The sequence below is a fragment of the Dermacentor andersoni genome, chromosome 11 (assembly GCF_023375885.2).
Source record: "Dermacentor andersoni chromosome 11, qqDerAnde1_hic_scaffold, whole genome shotgun sequence".
Classification (NCBI taxonomy): domain Eukaryota; kingdom Metazoa; phylum Arthropoda; class Arachnida; order Ixodida; family Ixodidae; genus Dermacentor; species Dermacentor andersoni.
This window is the reverse complement of record NC_092824.1, coordinates 116403961-116431797: the sequence shown is the minus strand read 5'-3', so window position 1 is coordinate 116431797 and position 27837 is coordinate 116403961. Positions and strand designations below refer to the sequence as shown.

The following is a 27837-nucleotide window of genomic DNA, read 5'->3' as shown; positions in this document are numbered from 1 at the left end:
TGATCCATCATGGAAATGTTGGGCAGTATTGCCTAAATTTCGTTCTTTCGGCTTGAAACGGTTTTGTGACTTCGCAAGTGGGCTATTTTCTGTAAAATACTGCTCTATAGCGTCAGTAATTTGCAATGATTAACATTGTGCGCAGAGTGTTACTGCCTTCTGCGTTTGAAACAATCGGGCAGCTTCGTAATTTAGGCCAATAAGAGCAGACTAAGCATAGTAAGCAGAAGCACAAGTACGGATGAAGCCACAAACACGAAGACCAAACAAATTCATGCACATACTTCTAATTATCATTCCCATGGCAGCCTAAGTATCGCAACGCCACAGTTCTCTGTCATGTTAGCAGGACACACTGCGGCTATGGCGAGCAGCAGCATGTTATCGACACGACACAGTGATGCAGTCGGGGGCGCAGAATGCTTGCCCAATGCTTGCCCGCCTGCGTCGACAGTTGACGTGGGGGCGACAGCGCACGTGACTAGAGCTTCGGTGGACCGTCCTGTAACATTGACTGCGTTTTTACAGCCTAGACACGCTGTAGAAGTGTGTTCATTTTGTACGTTCGTACCGCGAGGAATATACCAGCTAATACGTCCATTCAATAGGAATCGCTGGTACAGTGTAATATGTTCTTTTGACCGAGATTGCGCTTCTGTTTTTCGGCAGCAGCGACTACAATCGAATTACCTTAATTGTGGCATTGGTAATGCGACATTTGCCTTTATTAGACGATGCTCGGAGGTCCGAAGAATGACTGAAAGCTTCTGTGGACGAGAAGAACACCTCGTTATTGCGTATCTTTATCCCAATCCGCGCACAGATAATTCTGGATAATGCGCTTCACCGGCTACTGGATTAAAAACTTGGTGCGCCAGAGTTGCCGATTGTGTCCGAGAAAGCGTTAAATCTCGCAGTCGTGAAGAAATCTAAAACCTTTTCACAATATTCGGACATACACTACCGTGCAGCACGTTATATGTGTAAGGTGCTGCGTTAACTTTCTAGAACTATCGTTGGTTCTAGGAGATGCTGATATGAGAGAAAACGTAAATAACCTGCCTTAGCGGCTATGCTGTTGCGCTACTAAGCACGAGGTCGCTGGGTCAAATCCTGGCCGCGGCGGCTGCTTTGCGATGGGGGCGAAATGCAAAAACGCCCGTGTCCCGTACATTGGGTGTACGTTAAAGATCCCCTGGTGGTCAAAATTAATCCGGAGTCCCCCACTACGGCGTGCCTCTTAATCAAATCGTGATTTTGGTGCTCAAAACCCCAGAATTCTATTCAGAAAACATAATGCTCACTGCAAAGCGAAACACTGTGTACTTCGACCGGTGGCTTGCTCACGCGAAATGACGACTGATGTGCAAAACAACTAGTTGGAGACTCTGGGTTATATCAGCGGTAACAACGAAGTCTCAGATGACGGTGGACAAACTCATAGGCCCCTTTGCCCCACAAAGTGCCTCTATGCGCATGCTGACTTTAGCCAACCAGGACTGTATGCTGGTCTTTGCGAGGTCGTTGATGCAGCACCCGCCTTCGAATCCAGGAAGAGAACATCGCATATGAGCAACCTTCCATGAACAACGACACATCCGAAAGGCGAGTTTTTAACGCGTCGTTTAATGTGAAGTTAGAGTAATTCAAACCAGTCCTAGATGCACTGACGAGAGCGAAATAATGGAATAGGAAATGCTGCCGTGACTTCTGAGCCCGACAGAGTAGATGACACGAATGCATATCGATGATGAAAGCGTCATTATATAATTGTTGGGAAGGGCTCGTACGAGTAGAATCGACACGGACATGTTGCCTGAATTCTACTACGGCTTGCAGAAAAAAGCGACAAGTGGAACGCCAGCAATTCTAAGGCGTCACTTCCAAGAGAGTTGGCCTATTTACTGCATCGCTGCGTCCCTACTTGCACGGCATTTAGACCTCGAGCGGACACGCACAGAACTTGTTTTATCCGGCGACGGAACATTCGTACCGAAATATTCGCGGAGTATTGGATACCGTCTTTTCCGCGAGTGGCGTCACACCCGCAGACGGTGTGCTACGCAGTTCAGCGTGGAAAACTATCGAGCGTTGTGCCTTCCCTACGCGGCTCTGTACACGGTGCATGGTGAATGGACGGACGTCGTCCGCGACAGAACAAACGCTGTACATTATGTACAATGGCAGCAGCCGGTCAAAGAACCGCTGGGCTGCGGCGAGGAGCAGCTGCGTCACGGGCACGCTTTTCCAGCTCTGTTCTGGACTGCACACCCACGAACAAAAGTAATGGGTGCACGCTTTATTAGTGGCGTTGCTTCTCCTCTCCATATAAGTCCTCTGAGGCAGGAATGGGGAGGCATAATGTGATTTCGCACGATCTTGTAAACCAGTGCTTCCCAAACTCTGGCTGTGAAACTGCGACCCGCCGCAGATATATAAAGTATGCGTAGCTACATTCCTCGCCTATGCAAGTTCGGTTTTCTTTATGCGGCGCTGTGACCTTTTTGATTTGATCGCGTAAACAGTAGGGCCAGAGACTTGCCCTCAGGCACTGCATGACAGTCATAAATCGGGATTAATCTACTCAGCTAGGAACCAGCTCAGTTCTGTTTACGCCCTCAACGTGGGCGCAGTGTGTCGCGAGTAAGGAATTAAATTGCGCAGAAGTGTGCTATTTATAGCACACTGCCTTGTGCGCGTCGTTCGCGCTGCCTGTATTCATGAACTAGCACCAACTCGCCCAAGCTTCCGTTATATTTAGTTATTCCTGGGTTGTGAGGTCGTGATGCAGAGCGCGCTCCTGTGGTGGCTTACCGCATATACAGGCAACAGTTTATTATGGACTTTAGCGCGCGTCGACAGATCCGGCCTTCGCTGTCATAAACACCGGCAGCTGACCCCCCCCCCCCCCCCCCCCCCCGGTTCTCTGTTGTGCCCCTAGTGGTCGCGATGCGCAGTTTCGGGAAGCACTGGTGTAAACGACGTGGTGCATACGAACACTCGAATCTTCGTTCTGAGCGTTCGCTAGGCTTTGGCTTTTCGGGCTTAGGAAGCCACAATGCGTATACCCTTTACTTTTGTCAGGGGTTGGACATGTACAAGCACTCCAAGTTACGGTGAATACTGCCCCATGTCGTCACTGCTTAATTCACAACAACGAGAAGCTGAGCTCGCGCTGTCTCATCACGATGAGCGTGAACAACATGCAAAATAGTTTGTTGTTTTACACAAAGCTTCAGCACTCCAGTAATTCGGTCAGCAGACGCTGTTCGTCTCTTTCTCGCAAGCGTGGGTACATTGCCCGCCTATCGAGCCAACGTCCCGCGCTGTTTTACATGATCACAAAACGGGCATTTCCATAAACACGTACTCGGTCTTTGTAGCGATGGAAAGCAAAGTCAATTCAATGTAGTAGGGCTTTCCCGGCTATGTATTCCCTACACTATCTATAATGTCACATACACACGAGCTCCAATTTCGGCAAATTTTGGCGTAGGGCTATGTATCGCGCAATGGTCCAGTTGCCGATCCTAGACGGTAATGCCTGGCGGGACCTTGCCACGCTTTAGCCGTAGAGAAATATTCTTGCTTGGTTTTCGTTTTCCAGGCGACTACGCTGTCAGCTAAGCTATTCGTTTGACTAGGGCACAACAATTTTATAACCGTGTTGCGTGTAGGGAAAAAGCCACGGTAGGTATGTTCTCTTCTGGTAAAGGATTATGAACACTGTTCTAGATTCCATGAAAAATAAAGTCGACCATCAAGCAGATTAGGGAACAGGAATCCACATTGGCGTGCGGAACGTTACATTTTTTTCTCTATCTTTATCTCCTTTGATCACGCACCTAATCTACCCTGACAACCCACCGGTTAGCCCAGCATGCTTGTAGTAGCTGAGGCTGAGATAGAGAAGCTGCGAACATTGCTGCTCCTCCGTGACGCGGTGAGCACGCTGCTACAAAGGCCGCTTCAATAGGTCAGTTCTGGCAGGGTTTGTCAAGGCGTGAATGCCTGGTTCTGCGTACGGTTGTTCGCGGTCGCTATGATTTTCATGTTCGGTAATGTAATTGGGCACCTATAGGCCTTCCTTTATGCTATTCGGAAAAGCGAAATAGTCGCTTGTGAAGACGGTCCGTATTTTCGAAGCACACTAAACTCGTACACTAAATTCGCAAGACCGGACTCATGCCTATCGCGATACCAAATATTAGTAAGGCGGCCAACCAGTGCAAACAGGCGAACCAATGGCTTTTGCGCTAGTTGGTAAACATCAGAGTCTGGTTCAAAGCGTCCATAAGACGGACACATTGAAAAGACAGACACAATTTTGGAGAACACATTTGACATGAGTATATGTAGTAAGAGATATTCAAATGCTAAAGCGGCGACGTTTGTTTACATATTCAGTGTCTCTGTCGTTTGATCCCTGAGTACCAGCGACAGACAGTTCTCGTCAACAAAAGCTTTTGCGAATTCGGCCTAAATATTGTGTATTTCGTTGAAAGATGCCCCTGCTATAACCTATGTAAACAGTGACCTCTACAAATACCCAAGTTTTCAAAGTATACACACAGCACTTCGGTATTTGCTGTCGGTGTCTACTGCAAACCTCGAGAATGTTAGAAGCACGTACGCGATCAAACCGCTCAACACTTCAACATGGTTTTTACCTTGCAGGCACACATTCTCTAATACGGGTGTCTGACAGCATAATATTCGTAAAGACATCGCGATAGCATGCCCACATAATATCGTTCCGTTCGATCTATTGTCGGCAGCAATTATTTGGATACCGCGGGTGTCGCGAAGGAAAGCTTCATTTCGTAGCCTAGACATGCAGCCTGAAATAGTGACGCAATACGCACGTGCGTGCTGGAGAAATATACGGCATGTCCCGTTTCCAGACTATACGGTCGCACCAGCAGAAAAGCTCAAATTTTCGCTGCTGCTGTGGTGTCTTAACTTTTCCTTCCGAATGTCAGTGCCAGACATTTGTCAATTGCTAATCTCAATTCTAGTACAGTTGCATGTTTAAAGCTCACGTGGCACATTTTCTACTGCCGTGTTTGTGTCGTTTGTTTAATGGGCAACTGTTGGCCCTATATAACCATTGTGTCCGACCTCAATTTCGATTGCTTTTGGCTTTCCAATGGCATCGCGTTCATTGTGACGTCACTCGAGAGCCAAGCAAATGCACGTCTAAACAGAGCACATGTCTATGTGAGCGTCGCTGTGTCGACACTGACATGGCGCTGTGGCTAATACCGTTGCCATTACAACAGCATCACATTGAACTGTCGTCAACTGAACATATTTCCTCCACTGGAGTGTCTTTCATTGGTGTACGTCAGCCCATGTTGTGGTTGACTTGAACGCTCTTGACAAGTGAAGACAGTGCGAAGTCAGTGCTTTTGACTCATTCAAAATGAAGAGTCGTCGGAGTGAGTGACGACATAGCTTTAACGGACCATTCGTTGAAAGCCGGATCATTTTATAAGTCACTGTCGCAGTATCTCTTCAAAACAGGCCTCCATGCTAACATTTAGCTCCATTATGACCTTGTGCTGCATGGAAACACAAGCGAAAAAAAGAAAGTAGAGGTGCATGCCGGGCTGGAACACATTTACGGTAAGAGCTGCTGCCTTCTTCTGCAATCATCTGAAAGTGAAACTGTGGCACACGTCGTCTACTCCAATGTCTGGCAGTTTCTAATTTCTGATATCACTTTGACCCTAGCGTAGCAGCATGGCGTCAGCATAGTTCCACCGAAAGGTGTTTAGACGATGAAGTTGTCAGAGTATTTCGCTTGGCGCCTTATCTTGCTGCTACCAGTATCAAAGAAAAGTTGATGGCGCCATCGTAACAAATTTCACCACCTAAATCAACGTGGAAAACCGTGTTCTGATTGCACATAAGGCCCGCGGATAATCATATCTAGTAAACGGATTCATAGAAAGAACCTCTGTAACCAACTATATCTCTTTATTACACAATATAAAACAAAACATTTCAAAATGACTAAAGATTGACAGCTCGCAGCATCTAAATAGCCCCACGTGTCCTTGGACTAGAAAGCTTCGTGCGGTATGCGGACTAGAATAGAACAGTGGCAATAAATTGGCCTTATTATTTTACCATAGCGATTCTTCTTTTGCAAATGCCCTCGTAATTTACAACGGCAGTTTATTATTCTTATTTCTCGCATCGCGGCGACATTCCTTTCTGTGGAGGACACAAAATAAAGCAGCAGACCGCTGACTATAATGAGCGCGCCATATGAATTTTTCTGCTGCCTTTAAAGTTGGCTAGCCCGATTTCCTGTCGCAATTAATGGTACAATGCCTTCACTGATGACATTCGTATTTCAGTGTTCTTCAACGCAATCAGCTCGTTTTGAAGAAATGTTCTTGGGCTGCTCAGGGACAATTACGGCTTTACAAGATGCAAAGTTCGCGAACTACAAAACTCAGTCAGCGGAAAAGCCTGAGACCGGAATTCCAATCAGCGATGAATGTCGCACTGCGGTCCTAATTTGCGTATTGTTCGCACAGTGGACAATAGGTTGGAATGTTCAAAGGACGCCGGTCGTGGAAATACATTGAGAGCAGTTTCTCGGATCAAAGCGTCGGCGACGTCTCGGAGGGGATTCGTGCATAGAGCAATCAGATCACATGGCGGGCAGCGCTTGGCCGAGGACGGCGACGGTCGCGCCAACAGTTACCGGGTCTTTCGGGCGACGCTTCGCTCAGGGCAGCGATAGCAAACTATGCACAACTGCGAGAGATCACTGCTACCGTAATTTAGCGCGGAAAACATTGCGCTATCTGGTTGCCAGAGCCGTGAGGCAGCCCGTTCTGAGCATGGCCTCCGAGATTAGCGGCATGCGGGAAACCCCGGGCCCGCTGAAGATCTGGAGAACCATGTTATGAGGTACTATGCTAAATAATCCAAATGTACTCGCCAACTTCTGCACGGACAATATTCGTGCGCCAGAAGTTTGTCGGTAATCGCCTCGGCTCTAGACGGTTCCATATGGTACGCGCCCACTGTTGTGTGGTCGCACATAACGTCATTGTTTCGCACAGAGTTATCGCTACGCCGAAGTGGTAACAGATGGCGCCACATAATAACGTCGGTTCCCTTTAACGGAGTTCTGGCTTATAGCTGAACCCGCAGATGGCTCAGAAAAGCAAAGGAAGACAAAGCCCGAGCGAGGTGACCAGAACATAAAGGCTTAAAAAGCTCCGCGAAGAGCATCGATCTCGCCTGCTTCGTGGTCGTCACGAAAGCTAGAAGAACGGCGACTGAGCGCCGCCGTATAGCAGCGCAAGAACTGACGGAGACGCAAATTTCCGTTCGCAAGCCTTTTCTAACATCCGCAACATCAAAACTTATACGTAGCTGCGGATGGATAGAGGGATGCTGTGAGCGTCCCCTTTGATGCGGGGCGGTGGGTTGCGCCACCGAGCTGTTTTTTTTATTTTTCCTAATGTCCTAGCTATTTTATTATATTTTAAATCTCGACAGGATGCGCTATATTGCGTTGCACCGTGCTCAGTGTTACAGCCTAAACGGCGATGAATGCGGTCTACAGAGCGCATCTTTTCGGACATCGTCTAATGGTGAATGTTTTTTTTTCGCTCTCTGTCTACAGGTAGTGTTACCAGACTGTGTATTCTGAAAGTCATAATTCAGACAGGAGGGGAACTGAAGAATTTATCCGTGCCGTCATTAAAACGCTGCATACGGTATCTAGCTGCCGACAGGCGAATCGATGCTCTGCCGCCATACCGCTAATTATCGTGACCACCACTTCTTTCCGTTCGCTTCGTCAGGCTCGAAGAAACTGCCCATCGATCGCCTTGTATTGGCGACTTAAGCTCGAGCTCATGAAATGTGGGTTCCTCGTCCGGTGTTTGTTTCGCCTGCTTGCACTCTGCGGTTCCGGCGGAGCGCTCCTTCGCGTCATAAAAAAAAAAATAATAAAAAAAAGCCATATTGATTATGCAGCTTGCATAACTACGCCACGCTTTAAAAGCAAAATCAATATAAAAACTCGCGCGGCACTTTAGCCAAGTTTTTCGATACTTAATTCTGACCAGAATGCGTCGTGCATGAAACTACTTGGCGCCAACGTTTGTTTTACGAGCTGATACAATGGACTTTTGATATCTGCCGTAATAACAGAAAATGACCGGTTAGAGCCTATTCTAAGCGGATAAAGCGCCACAGCGTATCTCGTATGAAATAAGGATCGCGTCCGCAATGTCTTTCAAAAATATGTGCGCTTATTTATCTTTTACGTACGTGGAGCAATAAAAGGAAACGATTCGATCGTATTGCATTCTTGAGGCCCTTATTTGATTGTTCGTATATTACAAATATCGACAACGTAGCAATCGCGTGTGGTAGCATTTTTCTCGAAAGTGTCCTTACAGACCACACGTTTCGGACGCAATTGCAGCTGCGAAAGCTGGTTGCAGTGTGCAGGTTTCGCATATAAAAAAAAAAAGGAAACACTAATTTTAAGTTTGGGCGCTATCTTACCTGCGCGCTTGCATCTGGGGCTGCGCTTTGCTTCTATCTGCACGCTGGCGTATCTGCAACCACGTTTTGGGCGCAAGTGCGATGGCCATCACTCTGCCCCCCCAAAAAGCTCCTTTTTTGCGTGCTGGTTGCATCTTACCGCGAAACAGCGATCGAAACAAATACATCTGCTCCCCCCTCAAGACGTGCCGAGATGTCACTTCGTCACGCTGGTCGGAGCAGGGGCCTTATCTCGTCGCAGTGACACGCACATCACCGAAAAGTCAGCCCAAAGGTCTCCCACAAGTCAAACACAGGTCAACCACAGCACAACTACGAGTCACCCACGAGGCTGCAACGACTGTTGGCGCTGCCGCCACCTGGCGCTGCGAGCCAGCGCGTCGCGGAGAGCTGATGGTCGACGGGCTTGGTACGGAGCTTCGGCACGACACGGTGTCTGTAACCGGGATGGTGACTCACAGGGTCTTCCGGCGATCCTTGGGAACGCGAGAACACTCTAGGGCACGCGCGCACGTCGTTCTTTTCCAGCACTTTTGCTCCGTCATGCCAAGAGCGGAGCGCAGCCCAGCCGCGGAACACTCTGGACTGTTCAGTGGTCACCTAGCGCTTGCACAGACACAGACAAACACTGAGGGGTTGTGACGTCATGCTCCCTGGGACGTCGTCTTGTCGGTAGGTGGTGGTCGACCTCCGGGCGCAATCTTCCGGCGGGCGGGGCTGGTCGGGGTGCAGGCACGGCGGCAGCGGATCGGTCTCTCGCTCGAGACCGTCACCGCGGCTGCATCCATCTCCACAGGCAGAGCAACGCCGCGAGCAGGGGGATGGACGACACGGCGCTGGGTGACGGGCACTGCGCTCCGCTAGGTTGGAAGTCACAGTCACCTGCGTGCAAACGGGAAAATTAGCGAAACACACCCAACGCAGGCATGAGCGCCATCGTTGTTGTTGAGGCAAGATTTAGTGCGGTCCACCCGCTTTGTTTAGAATGCACCCATGCACTAAACGCGAAGTTGGGGAGGCAAGATAGAAGATTTAAGCAAGATACAAGATAGAAGAGCAAGGTAAATGTTTCCGTTTCTTAATCCGACCCTGCTAAAATTCTTACCAACTACTTGCACAATTCGACGAAGTTACTGGCGACTCTATGATAAACAAAAAAAAAAAGACGAGAAAGAACTGTCTAACCGGTACCTGTTATGCGACGCTCCACTTCGGCGACTTGCGGAGCAAACGAGACTTCAATTTTGTCCGCTATACTCATCGAGCTGCAATAATTCAGTTTCTCGTCGATAGAAATTGTAGTTACAGAAATTTTAGTTCAATTGCAGCCTTCTTTATGCCGGAATGTAGGCGTTCACACGAGATCAAAGCAAGTTCTGGTGCCCTGTTTGCATAGCAAGTGCCGCTAGAAAAGCACGCACTTGCGCTGCCACTCACCTGCGGCGCTGATGTTGAATGTGATGTTCCCTGTGACGCCAGGCAACACCGTGCGACGACAGGTATCATGCAGGCCGGACAGCTGGGTCACCTTGTCCGCCTCAGAGAACACCTGCGAGTAGCCCGAGAACGTGTTTTTCTGCGTGGGGTCGGCTAGGCTGCAACGATTGTCGTGAAGGTGCCATTAGGCAAGGGGTAAGCTCAGAAGCGTCTTACTTGCACAGCGCACTGGCATGACCATGCCCGTGCTAGGAATCACACGTGAGAGCCGGTCAAGTATTCGGGCTTTTTCGGCCTGCCGGTATCAGTGAGGACATCACAATAACCCAGGCTTGCGGATATGCTATTCTTTGTAGGTCTCGTTAGTATTTTCCCCATTCTTTCTCTTCGCTACGGTGCGCGTAGTCACGCGAAAGTTAAAATGGCGCGGAAACTGTTCATTTCAGACAGTCTTCTCGACTGGGAAAGTTATCATCCACCCGAGAGAGGCTCGAAGGTACAAACGAAAATCCCCCATCTGTTAAATCTGGTGGACTTTCACAGCATTGAATAGCCGTATTCTGTCCCTGAACTTCGAGTTGTCGAGTAATTCTGCCTTGCTCTGCTATATTCTACCCTCCTGGGGTACTTTTCTGAACATCGTCACCGCCATATTGTGAAATTCTGTAACGGCGGTATTTTGAGCCAATCAGAGACGGTGTAGCAGCCCCGTGGGCCAATCAGCTCTGAGAAGATGGCAAGTTCGACGATATGGAGGAATTGCCAATCTCCATAATAGCCCCACTGGTTAGCTGAAATAGTAGAGCGACCGCCCCGAAAAAATGTTGGTTTTGTGTTCGTTCTATGAACGAGGAAAAAATTTAACTCCGAAGTTTTCTTTCTGAGAAACCCGTGTGGGTTTCCTTAGTAGCTTCGTGCTATAGTCCGGTGGGTGAATTTTTTTTTCTCTTTCAGAAACCTTCCTATACATTTAGGATATCTGTAGAACTAATTTGGAGTCCCATAGCGATCGTCTGATTCTGAATGAACAGAAGCTTGGCATGGCTGCGCTCTGATGTGGTTGTGCGTGCATAATGCGTGTCATTGAGTCCATGCCGAAAACCATTTCGGGACCGGATTTCCGATTCATTGTGTGACATCAAGGAACGGGGCTCAACGGAACTGCGGTTAAACCTGTGAAAAAGCAACGTGGAGCTCACGCGCTAATATGTTTGCTACTTCGGTTCAAAGGCACCGAGTCGTTTCATTGAGTGTTTTTTACTTGCTGTATTATGACAAACGAAGAAAGCAGTAGGTTCAGGTTTGAACACTTGGCAACAACAAATGGGAACTCGAACTTGGAGTTACACCTTCGGCACGGCATGAGTGACGCAGGTGTACAACGTATCATCATTATCATCATCAGCCGCAGCAACGTTCTTTTTTTTTTTTGTCCACTCCTGCACGAAGGACTCTACCAGCGATCTCTGCCAGCCTCTGTTGTGCGCTAGATGATTCCCACTTGCGCCTGCAAATTTCATAATTTCATTACCCTACCTAATTTGCTGCCATCCTCGGCTGCGCTTCCCTTCCTTCCCTTGACACCCATTCTGTAGCTCTGATGGTCCACCGGTTATCTACCCTACGCATTACATGACCCTGCCCGGCTCCGTGAATCCTACAACAGATGATAAAAGATACAGTCCACGCATTCCTACACATATAGTTTATTCTATAATGTCCGAATTAAGCCTCCGTTGCGTTCGTGGTATTGGTTGCCCGCAATCGCCTTTTATGTCGTTTTTCACGCTACACAGTAGACAAAAGGAAACTGCGACCATAGCTGCGGCCTCAGATATCTGAACCGTATTTCCTGGCTACATATGGCTACAGACTGGGTTAGCGTTTCAGTGAAAATGTCACTGCGCACGTGTGTGCGTCTGTCTCTTTAAGGAATGACTCTGCGGGGTTAGACGCAGTGTCATGAAGGGAGGTGACGGCTGCAGTTCACTTACGAAGCAGAATTTATCCTTTGAGCCCTTAAGACCCGTGATGAGGTAGTTCCGGCCGTTCTCCTGCCAACCACCGTGGCACTGGAACGCTGAAAGAGAACACTAAGTTAACGCATACGTTCTGCTTTCGGGACACTGCAGAAAAAGACCAAAGTCTGCCAAAAAAACGCGTACTGCGAGTAATTCGTACCATTTAGTACATTTTGTACAGTCCGATCGCAAACTTGATAAGGTGATGGTGAGGTAATCCCTTATTTTCACAAAGTAGTGCAAAGTTGCCCTACAACATTTGTCTAAGATTTTGCTGAGAGACCCTGTAAGATCTCTACGCTGCACAAAAGCAGCATGTGCATGTTGAACGCTGGATACGACTATTTGCGATTCATCGACAGGGCGTAAAGGTAGCGAAGGCAATTAGTCTCCACGTTATGGCGTTGATGACTCACGTGCGTCCCGCCTCAGTCTGTCGTCGACTGACCGAATTTCTACTACTGGTGTGGCTGCTTGGCAAAATGCGGCGACACCTCACGAAACTTTCGAGACTCTATTGGGACTTTGTGAGGCCTTGGATGAAGCCTGGTTGAACACCGCCTGTGCGCATTGCACGCTGCTCGGTGGCCGCGGCATGTGTCGGTAGCGCGCATTGGCAGAGGAAACGGGCAACTCACTCTGGCTGGCGACCAGCGCGCGGGGAGTGGCGGCCGCCGGTGACGTGGCTGCAGCCGGCGAGACCTGCTCTTCAGCGCCGCATCCCGCGGCCCGGAACTCGAGGTGGCTGTGGCGCCGACAGCCGAGCACGTCCCGGCACCCGTCGGGCTTCCACGAGGCCCGACCCGTGGCGCGCAGGCCGTCGGTGAGCGCCAGCGCTGGGCACGGGTGCGACAACGCAGAACCGTCGCCCCCGAACGGTGCCGACAACGCTGCAAGCGAGGAGGCTACAATTAATGCGGGGAAGTGGTGATGGGCATCGGTATAGGCCGAGCATTGGGTTTCTCTACTTCAGGTTCCAAGGTCGAATCTCTGTCCAGGCCGCGACGTTATTGAAGGTTTGAGTGGTGCCTGGAACTAGCAAGAAAAAAAAAAAGACAAGAACGCCGAGAGCCAGGGCCAGCGGGGTCCAGGTACAACCAAATTAGGAAGGTCACAGGGTCTTCAAATAGACACTCTCTCACCAGAACAGAAATTGATCTCCCTGGCGCAGTATTTCGCCAATACCTCCTTTATGAATCGTACAATTAAATTCTGGTCATTCGTCTCCAGCGGCTGCGGAGCACCTGACCGAAGCGGCGACCGCACGTGCGACGTGGCAGAGAATGCTAGCAATTTCTGGATCCGCACAGGCCACTTACTTCAAGCTGACCCTGGCAACGTTGACCACACGAACCCACGCGAATGAAGCTAGCTCGGCAGTGCTTTTTGAGGAATTATCAGGCATTGCCAATGATATCAATCAGCTGAGTGAGGTCAGGGAAACTGTTGAGGCATGTACAGTGCTGACTAATGGCCACGTACTCTACTAAGTAGGTCTTCCAGATGAGAGAGAATACAGGGTAAAATAAAGAACCATGCAACGAGCGACGAAACGAGGAATGATAGGCGTAACATTAAAAGGAAGAACAACAGCTGCGTGGATTACAGATAGCAAACGGGGATAGCCGATATTCTAGTTGAGATTAAGAGGAATAATTAATTAATGAGTAAGGTATGCAATGCGCAGATAAGATAGATCGTGGTAAAAGAATGGGTGCCAACGGAAGGAAAGCGCAGTCAAGGAGGCGGAGAACTAGGTGGTTGATGAAATAAAAAAAATAAACTTTGCAGGCAGAGGATGGTGTTAGCTGGCGCAGGACTGGGTAGATTGGAGTTCGATGGGGGAGGCCTTCGTCCTTCACTGGATATAAAATAGGCTGATGACAATGTTCATAACCACTGCGCGCTTTAAGGGACCCTGAGGACTTTTCCTCGTCTTAACTTGCATATAAAGACCCCGAAGGGGTCTCTGCATTAGCCCAGACTTATAGATACTTTAGCTATCTGCACCTGTTGCTTGGAAAAAGGATGGCTTGTTGACGTAAGAAGGCCAACTTCGCGTTTGAAATTTCACAGTCTTAACATGGCTCCGCTGACGTCAGTGTGACTCCGCCGTGCTTTCCCAATAGTTGATAAATTTTTGCACCGGCCTAAAACTTTTTTCTAGCTTCTCTCGCAGTTTAAGCCTGACTTGGGTCACTAGGTCCTGTACTATAGTACAGCCTAGATAAGGCTCGTCCTATGTATATTTTATTAAATATTTTTTATTGCAATAGCCATTATAAGGACACCCGAGACGCGTTCGCGTCGCTGTGACGTCCTATAATCGACAGCGCATGCGCGACACGCGCGTCGAGGGTTAGAAGGCCTCCACGGGCGCGCAGTGCGTTTCGCCGCAAAATATGATGAAGTGGATGCAGCATCATGCTTTGCTAAGCCGGATATGCCGAAGCCAGGGCAGTTTTCTCGCTTGCGTTGCTGGCTTGAGCGTTGCTCGTGCACGGGTTGGCGTTCCTGCTGAGGAGCAGCGTGCATACCACGCCGTTGGGCATACACTGGTCTTAGCAGAACGTAAAGTAAACGTCAAGTCTATTTATAACCATTTCATTGGGCGCTGACAAACGTCTAAGGTTTTCCGGCTGTTTCAACTGTTGCACCATCGAGGTGCGACGCCTGTAAATCCGCTGTCGGCGTTCTTCATCGCGCCAACATTGTGAATCGCCTGGTAACTGCCACGGCGCTGTACTTCCTGCGCAGCAGTAGCTGTCTCGCGTGTTGCGTTGTGTCATGTCGCCTCAGCGCACTTTCCTTTTTTCTTTTGCATCTTGAGGGGAGCCAGAACGCAACGCTAAACCTTGCGATCACTTTTATTGCTACGCCTTTGGGCGAAACTGCCAATTATTTTTTTTTTTGTCAAAAATGTCAACACTTATGTCGTACGGCTTGCTTGGAGCCAGTTATGTGTATTTAATGACTGCCTTAAAAAGAAATAATACGGCTATTCGTTGTCTTTTTTCATCTCTCTGACTGCGAAACTGCAGTAGCTTACGTCTGCGTAATTTCAAACACAAGTTTGTTGCAGTTTTTCTCTTCTTACCCAACAATGTGATGAAATCCTGTGACTCTGGGTCGAACGCTGGCGGCGCGCAGGCGTCCCGCGCTGTCCGGCTCAGCTCCCCTGAAAGAAAATAATTCTTGCATTCCGCGTGGTATGTATTCGAGGCTGCTCTACCCTGACAACGGCGATTCGCTATGACGTATAATGTCCAATGAAATTTTGCATCAGTAAGTTGTCTCTCTCTTCACAATGTATACGCAATACTCTTCGAATCTAGTGTTCCTTCTACATTGTTGTTATCAGGAAATAAAAATAAAATAAAGCCTTTGCTTTGGTGCAGCAGACACTCACCCATTTGTATTTCCAATACATGCGAGTCTCTCCGGTGAATAGCCACACAAACGTAACCATTGTTGCTGAAAATAAATGATGAAGCGAAGGTAAATATTTATGCAAGTGGGAAGATACTAAGACACATGAACTGACCTAGGTGGTATAACATGCGCAATATTCTTAGATAAACAAATGTATTATATGGACAACTCAACCGTAGAGTCTCCTATAATTCCCACTTGAGCATGAGTGGTTGCATTTTTGCCTGAAGAATCGTTGAATTCTCCGAGGGAAAATATTCAGGATCTCTTTTTTTAGTGTTTGTGGCCCCAATGCATGGCGGGGGAAAAAAAGATGACTGGGATGTTTACGCATCGGCGTCAAGGCAACCGGGGCTGGCTTGTAAATGACTACAGCATCGTTTTAACTTGGTGGCCACATTCTTGACGTCTTGTTACCTATTTTATCAGCAAGATGCCTTTTCCGTTTCGGTTATAATCGTTGTTGCTTCTTCACGAGAATAAAGCTAGGATTTTCTTTCTTGTAAAATAAGAGATGGGATAAATTATTAACACCCGCCGTGGTTGCTTAGTGACAAGTGTTGGGCTGCTGAGCACGAAGTCGCAGAATCGAATCGCGGTGACAGCGGCCACATTTCGATGGGGGCGAAATGCGAATACTTAGATTTAAGTGCACGTTAAAGAACCCCAAGTAATTTCGTATACGGCATCTGCTCTAAGATTGCAAGGTTATGCTGCCGCGTATGTCTTAGAAACGACCTAGATATTTCCAAGCTTATTCGCCGTCAAAAATTCACAATTTTTCTTTCTTCTGCAATCTTGGTACATGGTTGTAATCACCAAGTAATTTTGAGCCAGTAAATGAATGCCCCGCCGCGGTAGCCTAGTGGTTATGGCGCTGCGCTAGAGTTCGCATGTTTGATCCTGGCCGCGGCGGTCGCATTTCGATGGGGGCGAAATGCGAAAAAGTTCGTGTACTTAGATTTAGATTCACGTCAAAGAAACCGCGGTGGTCAAAATGTGTCCGGAGTCCCCGACTACGACGTTCTTTATAATCATAAAGCGGTTTTGATGCGTCATACTCCAGGATTTATTAATTAACGAGCAAGAGAGGCCGGAGCCAATCACGCCATTTATTGTCCTTGTGCAGCCGAGTGCACCCAGATTAACTGCACTCTCCTATGCTCGTTCATTCTCGAGAGCCGGTCTGGCACAGGGCCCCGAAGCGTCCGCGTAACCAGGCAGGAGATGGAGAGCGTACCAGCCGGAGGTGCTGTACCCGACGAGGGTGCTGGCGTTGGTGCCCTGCGCCAGCTCCTGGATGCACGTGACGCGCAGCTCGGGCTGCTGCGTCTCCCCCGACGAGTGCTGGGCCCGGTGGACGCGCATCTGCCGCGAGCCGAACACGAAGCTGCGCCGGCCGTCCAGGCTGTGCCAGCGGCGGGAACCCGACGCGCTCCACGGCGGGAAGTGGCAGCCCGCGCTCGGCTGCCGGCCTGGCAGGAAAAGACGGGGCTGCTTGCAGACGGCGGCCTTGTGCATGCGCAACTTACATTTGACACGGCTAACGCAAGTAATGGAACAACGTTGTTCAACGCTGCAGAGACTTGTACTAACAGCGCAGCGAGTTCCGGAGAAATATCGCAAGAATCTCCCTAAAGGGTAATGCCAAATATTTAGTAGAGCCAGCCGTTATTGCTTCGCTTTCCCTCACTCGTTGATATTGCAAGCGCGTTCTCTCGCGTTCAATGCCCGACGGGCTAACGACTACAATACTTTTGTTAGTTGATTAGGGCTTTTACATGAGTGCAACAAAAGTATGTCACGCCTACTTTTTAGATTCATCTTTTTCTGTCATTTCGTGCAAATGATAGCTGTGGAAACTAAAGGAGCGTCGGATACGGTCAGGTCAGCCAACCGGCATTGGGCGGATTAAATGAGCCCCAAACGTTAGTAGAGTGCGGGCGCGGACTGGTCGCTTGCCCACGTCAACCAATGTGAAGAGTGATTGCTCCTGTGGGCGACTTTGTTTGAAATTGCGAACAATGGTGATTTTTTTTTGGGGGGGGGGGGGGGGGGTAGGGGGGGGGGGACGCTGAGGCAGTTCAGCAGGCCCCCAGAAGTTCGTTTTGTATATGGGACTTCAGATGGAAGGCTTTGGAAGAACGTAAGTCGGTGGTGGGTGTTCAATCAAAGATTATTGATGAGCGCTTTTAAAATATAAAGCAACGCCCACGTAAACATTCCCGTACAAAGCACCATATGGAACATCACGCTATACTAATGACGTATGCGGCAAATCGCACCAACGCGCACGGGGGCGTCGCCATGGGGCGACAATGATTGGATGACACGAGACATTGGGTCGCCCCGGTGCGCACCGGCGCGATTTTCCCAATTCGCCATAAATATCCCCTTGTATTGAGCATCGTACTTACGGAGCAGAGAGAGAGAAAGCATACTTCAGCAAGGGGTGTGCTCTCCTCTGCTCGATCAATTAGACACGCTTCGAGTTTGTGCAAACGAAGTCCGCAGTTCTGGGAGCTCGCTTACTCTTGGTGAGTGTCATGATGCGCGAGCCCTCGGAGGCAGACACAAGGCCGTCGCAGGTGGCGTCCGGCGACTGCGACACCCGGAACGTGTTCTGGTGGCCCACGTGCTCGTACACCTGCGCAAGAGCGCGTGCAACTTCGGTTATAGCTCGGCGACGCTGCGCATGCGCGAGCAAGCAAACTGCGTCGCGGAATAAGAAAACGGCAGTATCCGCTTTTTAAGTTGTTTAAATGTGCCCGTTTCATTAGATGAAGCCTAGCAACCGGAGCAATTATTGTATGTGCTAATTATGACACTAGAAGCTTCCGTCAGCGCTAATACATCGCCTCGAGGTAAATGTGAATACGTGAGCAGCTAACCTGACGTACCTCAACCTTCTCTAAGATTTGAAAGGATACAGACCAGTAAAATGAAAGACTGCAAGAAAGCTACACTTGTTGCACGGCGGCACTGTGCCTCGTGTGATTGGTCAAGGCTTGGAGCAAAGCGAGAACAAGGAGAAAGCAGAAGCCAACGTTTCGACAAGTGGACTTGTCTTCTTGAAGAAGACAAGTCCACTTGTCGAAACGTTGGCTCCTGCTTTCTCCTTGTTCTCGTTTCGCTCATCGTCTTGAATTTCCATCTCCCGCCTTCTCCGTGTTTTTCCTGGTCAAGGCTTCGTTATTTATTTAAAAATATGGTTTATCGTTTTCTACCTGTCATCTAAACGAAAGAGTAGGTATCAATGGTATCACGAGAGGGGAAATGTTGGAGTTATGGCCCATCTAAACGAAGAGCGCTTAGCCGGAGGGAAGAAACTACTGAAGGAGGATGACAAAAAAGAGGGGGATTTGCCTCCGTCGTTTTGGTCGAACCACCGCGTGCGTCCAGCCGTTCCTGGATTTCCGACTCGGAGAGTGCGTGCTTTGCCAAAAAATCTGATTGAGTGTGTTTGCAAAGCGTTGATGATGTTGTTTTGAACGACTTCGTCGGTGAAATTTGCGCACAAGGCTACCTTTAACTTGTGGTGTTATGGCTCTAACCGCGAAGTTGCCGCGCAAGTGGGCCACTGTGGCGCGCAGGTAGCACGCGGGCTTTATCGTTGCCTGCGGAGGTCGACCTTAAGCGCACGATGCCTTTCTTTGTACCAATGCTTATCTCATAGCAGTCGACTTCGTTTGGATTGTCATAGATCAGAGCAGAGAGCTTCGTAATGTCTCCCTCCGTTGTTCGCGCCCATATTACCGCGAGTTTCGCTGCGCCCTGGGTTCCATGCAATACAGGTCTAAGGTCTTTCCGTTTCGCACGCAAGATGTATTGCTCGAGACCCAGCCCTTTACCGCGCGTTAGTGTTGCTTTATCCGTTGTACGCCGTCTGTGCCGCTTTTGTGGCAGCAGAAATCATCAGCCGCAAATATTACCTCTATATCGACATCGACATCGATGTAAGTACGTTGACTTAGGAGTGGGCGTCTTCCTTCCATGAGGTGTTGGCACATCTTGAGCCCGGTCAACTCCAGTTGTTCTGGCGATGGCCTGCTGTTCGACCCTAATGAGAAATTCCACGGATTAAAAAAAATGGGGAGGGCGCCTAAGTTTCGCCTTTAAGAGTGGAACGCGATAGGATTCAGAGATCCCTGGCTGCTTCTCACGCATCCCGGCAACTGCCGCTTATGTAACCGTAATGTTTTCCTGGAAACGCTGGCGGTGAACGCTACGCAGGAAGGCGAGCTCTCTGGTTCGTTTTCTTTTTTATGGTGTTGCAAAGAACCGAGCGGCCCACGCCACTGAAATCGAGACAGACCTCAACCGGCAGTTGAAGAAGGGTTTGCGCTTGAGTTTCTGCTTAACAGAATTACGTTTTCTCGTATATTCAAATTGCAGTCCGACGCTATCATTTCTGTTGGTTGTGTGTAAGTCGTACTCTACGAATTTTCTGACGCATCTTACTTTGAGAAATTCAATTAGTTCAGTAACGCCTATGCGCCACACGGAGGACCTGCGTGGTTGGGGAAGCGTGGTTCGATATGACTTTCTCGGCCGCGGACCCCGACGCCAAAACGAACGGCGGATTTTCTGCGACACGGGGCACTTAACGCCATCACTTTGAGAATAAAGGCCCGGGGAACTATAAGTGCTGAAGCTTAACCTCGCTAGTATTCCTATGTCGTCTGCAGTACTCTCTACAAATACAACATGCGCTTGCCACGAAGCCTCAGGTGCATTGTTTGGAGGATACTGCTTATTAGCCGGACGTTATCGTTGTTGAGAATCTGAAGTTATTTCCGTTGTGGTTTCGTGACTACGAAGAAGTCACTGTCGTGGGTTCTTTCTAACATAAGGAGTACATTACTAAGAGCCGGAATTGCATTCTCCTCCAAGCCATGGCTGCCATACAATAAAACAGGCGCACAGCTTGCTTCCACGCATGTCTAATGCGTAAAAGCAAAGTTGTGAGTGTGCCATCGTGGTGTACTTCTAGAACAAGGATTTTGGCAGCTGACTTCGGGATGGAGAGGCCTGATGAGTCACCGGTTGGTATATCGCCGGCTATATTTCCTTCTCATATCACTTCATTGCAATGTTCATCCTCCACGCTGCTGGCTAGAAACACCCTCCCCTTAAGGCACATTCACACCGAAAGCGGAGCGTCTAAGCGGACAAGCGGATTTTCAAAGCGGCGAGGTGGCGTGCGCCCGCGACTGTTCAGACCAGCCGCGTTGTCTGGCTATCCGCGCCGCAGGGAAGGCGGGGCATCTCGCAATTTCTTTAGCAATTTCAGGGACGTGCCGCCATCTCGCGGCACTTTGGGTTTGTACGCGAACTTTCGATATTTTTTTCGTCGTGGGTCGGCGCGCTCCCGTCGGCTATCTACTTCTGCAAAATTATGAGCTCAGACGAAGAAGACGAGATCGTTGGCATTTTACTCGCCACTTGTCTAGTCGATTTTCAAGATTTGTTACAGTGCAACACAAGACAAGGGCAAAAGAAGGTATAAAGCGCCAACACGGCGCCGTGTCATCGTTTTATACCTTCTTTTGTCCTTGTCTTGTGTTGCGCTGTAACAAACCTTACTATGAATCCCAACCAACTGGCCCAACTGGCCCAACTTGCCGTTTTGATGCTTTTGAATAACAGAAGCGAAAAGCCCAGAGAAAGACATTCGTTTACATTCGTTCACCAGCGCTTCCGCAGTGTCGGGTTCTGATTGGCTGCGACCAAAGCGGCCAACTTATCCGCGCGGAAAAAATCGGTCCGGGCGCGATCCGGCCAAGCGGCCGCGTATTTTTCGCAAAGCGGTAAATCCGCGGCCGCTTGGCCGGATCCGCTTGTCCGCTTGTCCGCTCCGCCTTCGGTGTGAACGTGCCTTTGCGTACAGAGTCGTGTTGAAAACTGTTGAAAAAATGGTTTAAATACAGTGTGCGTGTGTAGTTCTGGCGCATTCCTACGCCTCCTCCCCACCGACTCTCTACCTCGTACACCTTGGAGGCTATTACCCCGGATCCGCCCCTGACCACCGGCGGAAGAAAACCCCAAGTTTTATTAGAGACTTTCGGCGAGGCACAAAGCGCATGTCCTACCAACATATCCGAATTCACACAAGGCGAAAACGGCTAAAACGCATCCTTGCGTTGTCGTGTTCACCTGCATTTGTAAGAATGGTTCAAGTCAAACTGCTAAGCCTTCATGCTTTAGGAATACGCCGTGCTTATAAATGTGGCACAGCGCTATTCCGCGTCGCACTCCTGTGTAATAACGCGTAAGAGGCGTTGCGGTAAATTCTTGTTTTCCTGTTTGTGTTTCACGCTATGACCATTAAGGCTACCTAACCGAGTTGAGATCGTGTGCGGTGCGCAAGGAAGTTTAAGCCTGCGATGACGGTCTTTGTTCGCTTTATTAGGATCGTTTATATGCGTGTAGTAATTTCAGAATTGAATTATTGTGATTGCGCTTTGGTCAAATCAGCAATCGGGGCTTACATAGGCCTCACCGTTTCACACATACGATGGATGGGTTCTTGCCGTCGCATCGTTCAGCCATGCCGCTTACGCTCCCACGCATAGCAGGCTAGCGCGCGTTACGCCTCACGCCCAAGCGTGTTGGGTAGCCCTCGTGCATGCTGATGATCTCGCTTAACCATTCCGCGCGCGGCAACTCACTTTCGAAATTGCTGCACATTGTTACTGAGCGGCCACTAAAAGCTATCTCGAAAAGCGCAGGTTCCGGCTAAGTACAGGAAAAATAGACGGCAAAGGCCGTACATGGGGCAGGCTTAACTGATTTTGCAGTGCGAGCTTTGTTGTGTTGTAAGTTTGAATAATTCTGTAAAACTCCACTTATGTGCATAAGTACTCGTGCGTGTCCGAGCGCGCGCATGTTTGTGCGCATGTGGACGAAAGATAGCAGACAGCTTTGAGATCAAAACACCTGAACGCAAGTAGACCAAAACTATCACTCTTATACCTACAGCTGTGCTTGCAAATGGAAACCATGTGTTTTTTTTTTGTTTCTTTTTAAGGATAAGCTTTCGAAAGCGAACTGCGTACGTGTTGCGTAAGTTTAGGAAAATTGCGTCACATATTCTTGCTTTTCTTTTCTTGCTTTTTTTCCTGTAGCTTCAAAAGGCATGGGATTTCACTAAGAGGTTTTCGGTAATGCTTCGACCACGAAGCTCTATTTTTTTAGCGCAGTCGCACGGGGGAAAAAGAGAAACGAAAAAGGGATGTTCTGTCCCTGCGACGAACGTGTAACGAGCTCTAGTCAACTAGACTACAAAAAAGAACGGCAAGAAAGTGGTGATAGAGACATGTTTTTCAAGACATTTGGCAATAAATGTCACCTTGTATTGAAAGAAAATGTCTGAAGAAAAAAAATATAGGGCCGGGGCGAGGGCTTAGGTGACGTGCTTGAACTAATTTTTTTAAATTTAATTTTTGGTTTAGAGTTTTCGATGTCGCAGTTCGACACTAAAACGATCTCGTACTTTAACGTCTCTGCGCAAGTTAGCGGATATCCTAGACCTTAATGTTCGAGCTGACAATTTTATCGTGTTTGCGTGCCCACTGCTGCAATGTCCGAAATTTAATCGGGAGAAAAAGAAAAAGAAACCTTCGGCGTCCCTAGTCAGACGGATACAGGCACGTGGGACGCATTTGTTGCCGAGTGCGTGCATTCAGCTCGGTACATCGAGCATTGTACGAGTCGCGTTGTGCTTTCACAAAAGCGAGAGTCGTATACCGCCGCGTCGCTTTATTGCAGCCGTGGCAGCCTCGGCAAAGAAAATGCCACGGCACGCCGCGCGTGGGGATGGCTGTCCCGGCGGCTCGCGGAGCCGGAAACCGAACCGTGCGGTGGGGGCGGACTATCCGATTCCCATTTCAATTTAAAACCAAGAGCGACTCTCTTTCTGTGTGAGCTCGGAGAAGAAAGAAATGAAAGCAATCAGGCTCGCATCAAATCTCCATCAGCTGCCGCGGCGTATCGGATGCCGACCGAGCGCTGGCTGCCCCCTTTCCCCGTCCGTCCCCCTTCCCTGTTTCTTTTGAAATGCCTTTCTCGAAGCAGCTGCCAGGGCGGTCCACGCGCGGCGGGAAATTTGAAACCCTCTCTTCTTAGCCTTCTTCTCTGAAGCGCCATTTCGGTCCGCTTTTCACGAATTACCTCGACCGAGTCGGCTGGATGCTCCCTTCGCTGCAGCGAGAAGGGGAGGCGAGCAAGCGTCACACGCGTCCTCTCATGGCGGACTGCTTTCTTGACGACGCTGGCGGCGGAAGCGGGCGATTTGTGGCCACTTTGGCGGCGAACCGCGCTAAACGGGCGATTTGTTACATATGGCTCGAACTAGTACTCGCTTCTTTGTCCCAGAGCTCGAGAGCCTTTCGAACGACGGGATTTTCAAATCATGTTCTGTATTCGTTTCGAAGCAGTCAGTGTTCTTTATGTCGATGCTCTCCGGGGTAGGTGCTGATTCGGTACGCCATCGTTGCTTTCATTACGCGACTCACATATAGGTTGCCAGAGACGCCGTTCCTGGCCAAATCGGGCGTACGGCACAGTTCCAACGCGTTATTTGTATGTGCGAAGAAATGATTCAAGCCTGCCTGAAGATGAAAATACGTTCAGGGATATTTGAAACGCAATCGTTGTCCTTTCTTTCTTTCTTTCTTTCTTTCTTTCTTTCTTTCTTTCTTTCTTTCTTTCTTTCTTTCTTTCTTTCTTTCTTTCCGCGACCTTCGAAACACTGTCGCGAGTTCTCATTACGAATACGAACCTCTTTGCTGCTGCCTAGATATTTAGCGGAACATTAGTGGAGTACTTAATTACTTAAAAAGCTCCTATCGCGGTTCAAAATCGGCGATACCGTTATAACCTTGGCAGGAAGTACGAGAAATGAACTCATGCATTGCGCATTGCCTTCGAAGCTCAAGAGATCATTAAGGGGAGTTTCATTCAGTATAGTTAAACGGTGGCCCGACGTTGTACCGCTTCGACAGTTATAGAATATGTACCAATCTTACAAAAGTTGACGATAGGTTTGCCTAGGCGTGTGCGCTCGTAAATATGGCCACAAAAGACGAAAGGGAAAGCATGACGGGCATCGCTTTTTTCTTCGTATATGTGGACCTTAGTTTGCGCTAGTCCCTAACTTGAATGCCAGTACTACCCACCCAGTTCTTTAGTATTCCCTTTTGGTTTATTGAATGCACGCGCCGTATCTTTCCGTCACAGCAATTATGTGTTCAACATTCTTTACTAATTCTGTTTAGCCCGAAATTGTTTATTCGCCTAGTTTTCCCATTTCGGACGCTTGTGAGCTTCTTTAGTGACAGCCAGTGGCACAAGGCCGGCTGACATACTTCATTGAAATATGCGTACGCGTTTCCTTCGCGCAAACAACTTGTGGTCTGTTGTCGAAGCTTGCTATATAATGTTCCAAGTTATGCGCGATCGGCGACATTTCAGTCGCCTCCTGTCTCTATGTTGGTATACATATTCAAATCACCGAAAAATACAGCTTATGCCTCAATTTATGAGTTTAGCTTAATTAGTTCAACTTTCTTAAGCCTTCTGTTTTTTCACGTTCAAATCTTTGATGTTGATGCTGCGATTTATATTTTTGTATAAGGCCCTTTACTACCAATCGACTAGCAGGCCAATCTGTCCCGAACGGGGAAAAAGAAAATGAACGGAATTAATGAAAGCATGTTAGATGACAAAATTGGTTGTGTAACTTGCAACCCTTCTGTTTTGAATATTTTGCAGTAACTTAAGTTGGCTCACTAAAATTGATTAAAACCATATATATAAAAATAGAATGCATCTGGGACGAGGTATCTTGATTTAATCATATTCATGCTGGGATGTGATATTGACACGCGCAGAATATTTATCTTTTTCCGCTAACCGTTTCTTTTTTCACCGACCTAATGGTTCGCCCAATAAAGAGCTGGAATCGGGACTCACAGTTGCGGCATTGACTGGCTCTTTACCGTCGTCACAATATAAACTCCACAGCACAGTCTTTTTTTCCTTTCAAAGGCCTATCATCTCTAAAAAAGAAAAAAAAAGAAAGAAAGAGAAAAAGAAAGGACAGGCGCTGACTAATCAATGCTTGTACTGTCTTACTCATTTTCTTCCCGTTGTTTTCCCGTAACGAAATCATTACTCTCACTTTTTTGTAGACTTTCTGACCAAGTCACTTACACATCGTTAGTGGGAAAACGTCGAGCTTTCTTGCAATTCTGATAGCAATTACAGATAATGCGCATATTCCGCTCATATCATTGTACTCTGCGCAACGCCAACTGGTCGATTGTGATGATTTCGAAAGAGGAGCTCTGATTCGCATCAGTGAACAACGGCTAACAAACAGGATGAGAACACTACTGAAACGTAACGGGCGTGTTTTATAAAGGGCAAATTTTCAACACTGATCAATTTGCATAATAGAAATGAATATTTTCTAGCGCCGGTTTTGTATGTTTTTATTCATGTACACATCTAAGTGCGTATACCTGAAGTTGTGCATAAAAAAAAACTAAAAGCCTTGTACCACGAGTCTAATGGCGTTCCTAGCAGTAGAAAAACTGCGTAAAGTGAGGATATCGCAGTGTTACGTCGCTTGGGGCCAACCCTTCTGGCCCTCCACGAACTTTGCAGTTCTGGCAGTGGCAGACACGCATTATTCGGCTGAATTTATTGCACCCTGCGAAGCGTTATCTGGTTGATTATGATGATTGTGAAAGCGGAGCACTGATTCAAACCACTGAAGAACAGCTAACAAGTAGGTTGAGAACAGTACTTAAACGCCTGCATAAGCTGAGGGTAGCAACCCTTCTGACCCTTCGCGAACTTTGCAGTTCTGGATATTGAGTGGTTCGGAGTCGGCTTTCGCCCCAGGCAGTTTGAGGCACCTACCTTGGAAAAAAAGTGTGCATGACAAAGGCGACAGTTGTAGGTAAGACACGCGTTCTAAGTTCTAAGTTTCTTCTAGGCTACCGAAGAGAGAGTGTGACGACGTTAGTCTTAGTTAACTAAGACACTGCGCGCAGAGGCTAGCGTCTCTTGGGCGCCGTCGAGACTCACAAAGCAACGGTAGCTGTCCCCGTCCGAGTAAGGCAGCGCGTGCAGTTTCCTCTGGACCATTTTGCCGACGAGGTAGTAGGCCGAGCCTTCCTTCCAAGTCGCCAGGCATGTCAGCTCTTCCACTGCGAACGCAACATGATAGCACATTCAGTTGGCACTGTGCAGTTGCCGTAGCGACGAAGTCGCATTTTAGACATGCCTAGATACCGACATGCCAAGTGCTGTTTCGTGTAATGGAGTATTTTATGCGTACAGAATAGGAAAGAGTGAACATGAAATATGCATACGTTTTGGCTCTGCAATGCCTTATCTACGGCATCTGATGCGCTCCAAACGCGAAAACCAGAAAGTTTCAAATAACTTTTTTTGGACCTTAGGCAGGCTCAAGCAGCCGTTTTGTGGCACTTTCGGTTGAATTCCTGGGCTTTGATGGGGATGCGTAATCTTTTTCGTCCGTTCAGTCATTCGTATTTATTAAGGCACCATGTCGCGAGCTCCCTCGCGCCTGGATTCTGTCAAATCAGTGTTCCCGTATGTGCTCAGTGAGACTATTATCGAACAAAGAACTCTGGTGCCTTGCACACACGCCTTAACACGTTGACGACAATGTTCTTTGTGTCTGCATATTATCATGTTTTAATGAGAATAACATTCTTAGCCTACTTCAGCCATTTAGGGTTTATTTATCTACCTAGCCTCCTTACGCTGCTTTTCAATAAAAGAAAAATCATTTAGAATATATCCGTTGCTGCGAGGAATTGAGCCCGCTTCAAACAAGTTCCTCTACACATCAGCGCGACGCTCTAGCGCTGTGCCACGAGAAGCTGCGCCATGAGAAGCGCGAGAGAGAAGCCCGCCGGCAGTATGCGGCTGACACATGACGCGTTTCGATGATGGCAATATGGTGTGTCGCTACTTTGCTTGAAAGCTAATCACATAATCGTCGACACTCATAGTGGGATCGATTCTGCCGCAATTTGTTTCAGTGTATATTCGTTAACATTTCAATAAACGCCAGTCAGAAGGGGCGCTGTGTTTGTTGTCCATGTTTCCTTGCCCAAGTCCCGTTTTATAAAAGGATTTTGCAAGTTTACTATAAAATACCGACTTGCTCAAGTTCACATGCTGTTGACAAGGAATAGTGTGAGGCGGCTTTCGAGTGCCTTTGATGAATATAGTTACACGGCTGAAGTGCAAGCTTCTCGTTCAGTCACGGTAGGTAACAACGTGCGACTATATTTATTGCAGTCATCTCTGTTTTTATGAACGCTCTCAACAGAGCCGTCGCATTTGTGCTAGTTGC

At 48.3% G+C, this 27837-nt stretch overlaps 2 protein-coding genes across 3 annotated transcripts in view; one reads left to right on the top strand and one right to left on the bottom strand.

Annotated features, from left to right (window-relative positions):
* The window catches only part of LOC126539567 (m-AAA protease-interacting protein 1, mitochondrial-like), a 224915-nt gene that overhangs the window by 14230 nt on the left and 182848 nt on the right, over nucleotides 1-27837 (top strand). The window lies entirely within an intron of this gene.
* Nucleotides 5964-27837, bottom strand: part of LOC126539570 (uncharacterized) — a 135935-nt gene continuing 114061 nt past the window's right edge. The window contains exons 6-14 of the mRNA XM_050186453.3: nucleotides 26535-26656; nucleotides 17970-18084; nucleotides 16678-16912; nucleotides 15415-15479; nucleotides 15103-15183; nucleotides 12644-12895; nucleotides 11979-12064; nucleotides 9985-10096; nucleotides 5964-9429 (exon numbers count right to left, since the gene is read on the bottom strand). Of these exons, the coding sequence (XP_050042410.1) occupies nucleotides 9317-9429; nucleotides 9985-10096; nucleotides 11979-12064; nucleotides 12644-12895; nucleotides 15103-15183; nucleotides 15415-15479; nucleotides 16678-16912; nucleotides 17970-18084; nucleotides 26535-26656 (1181 nt within the window). The 3' untranslated portion in view covers nucleotides 5964-9316. The remainder of the gene's footprint in view (nucleotides 9430-9984; nucleotides 10097-11978; nucleotides 12065-12643; nucleotides 12896-15102; nucleotides 15184-15414; nucleotides 15480-16677; nucleotides 16913-17969; nucleotides 18085-26534; nucleotides 26657-27837) is intronic.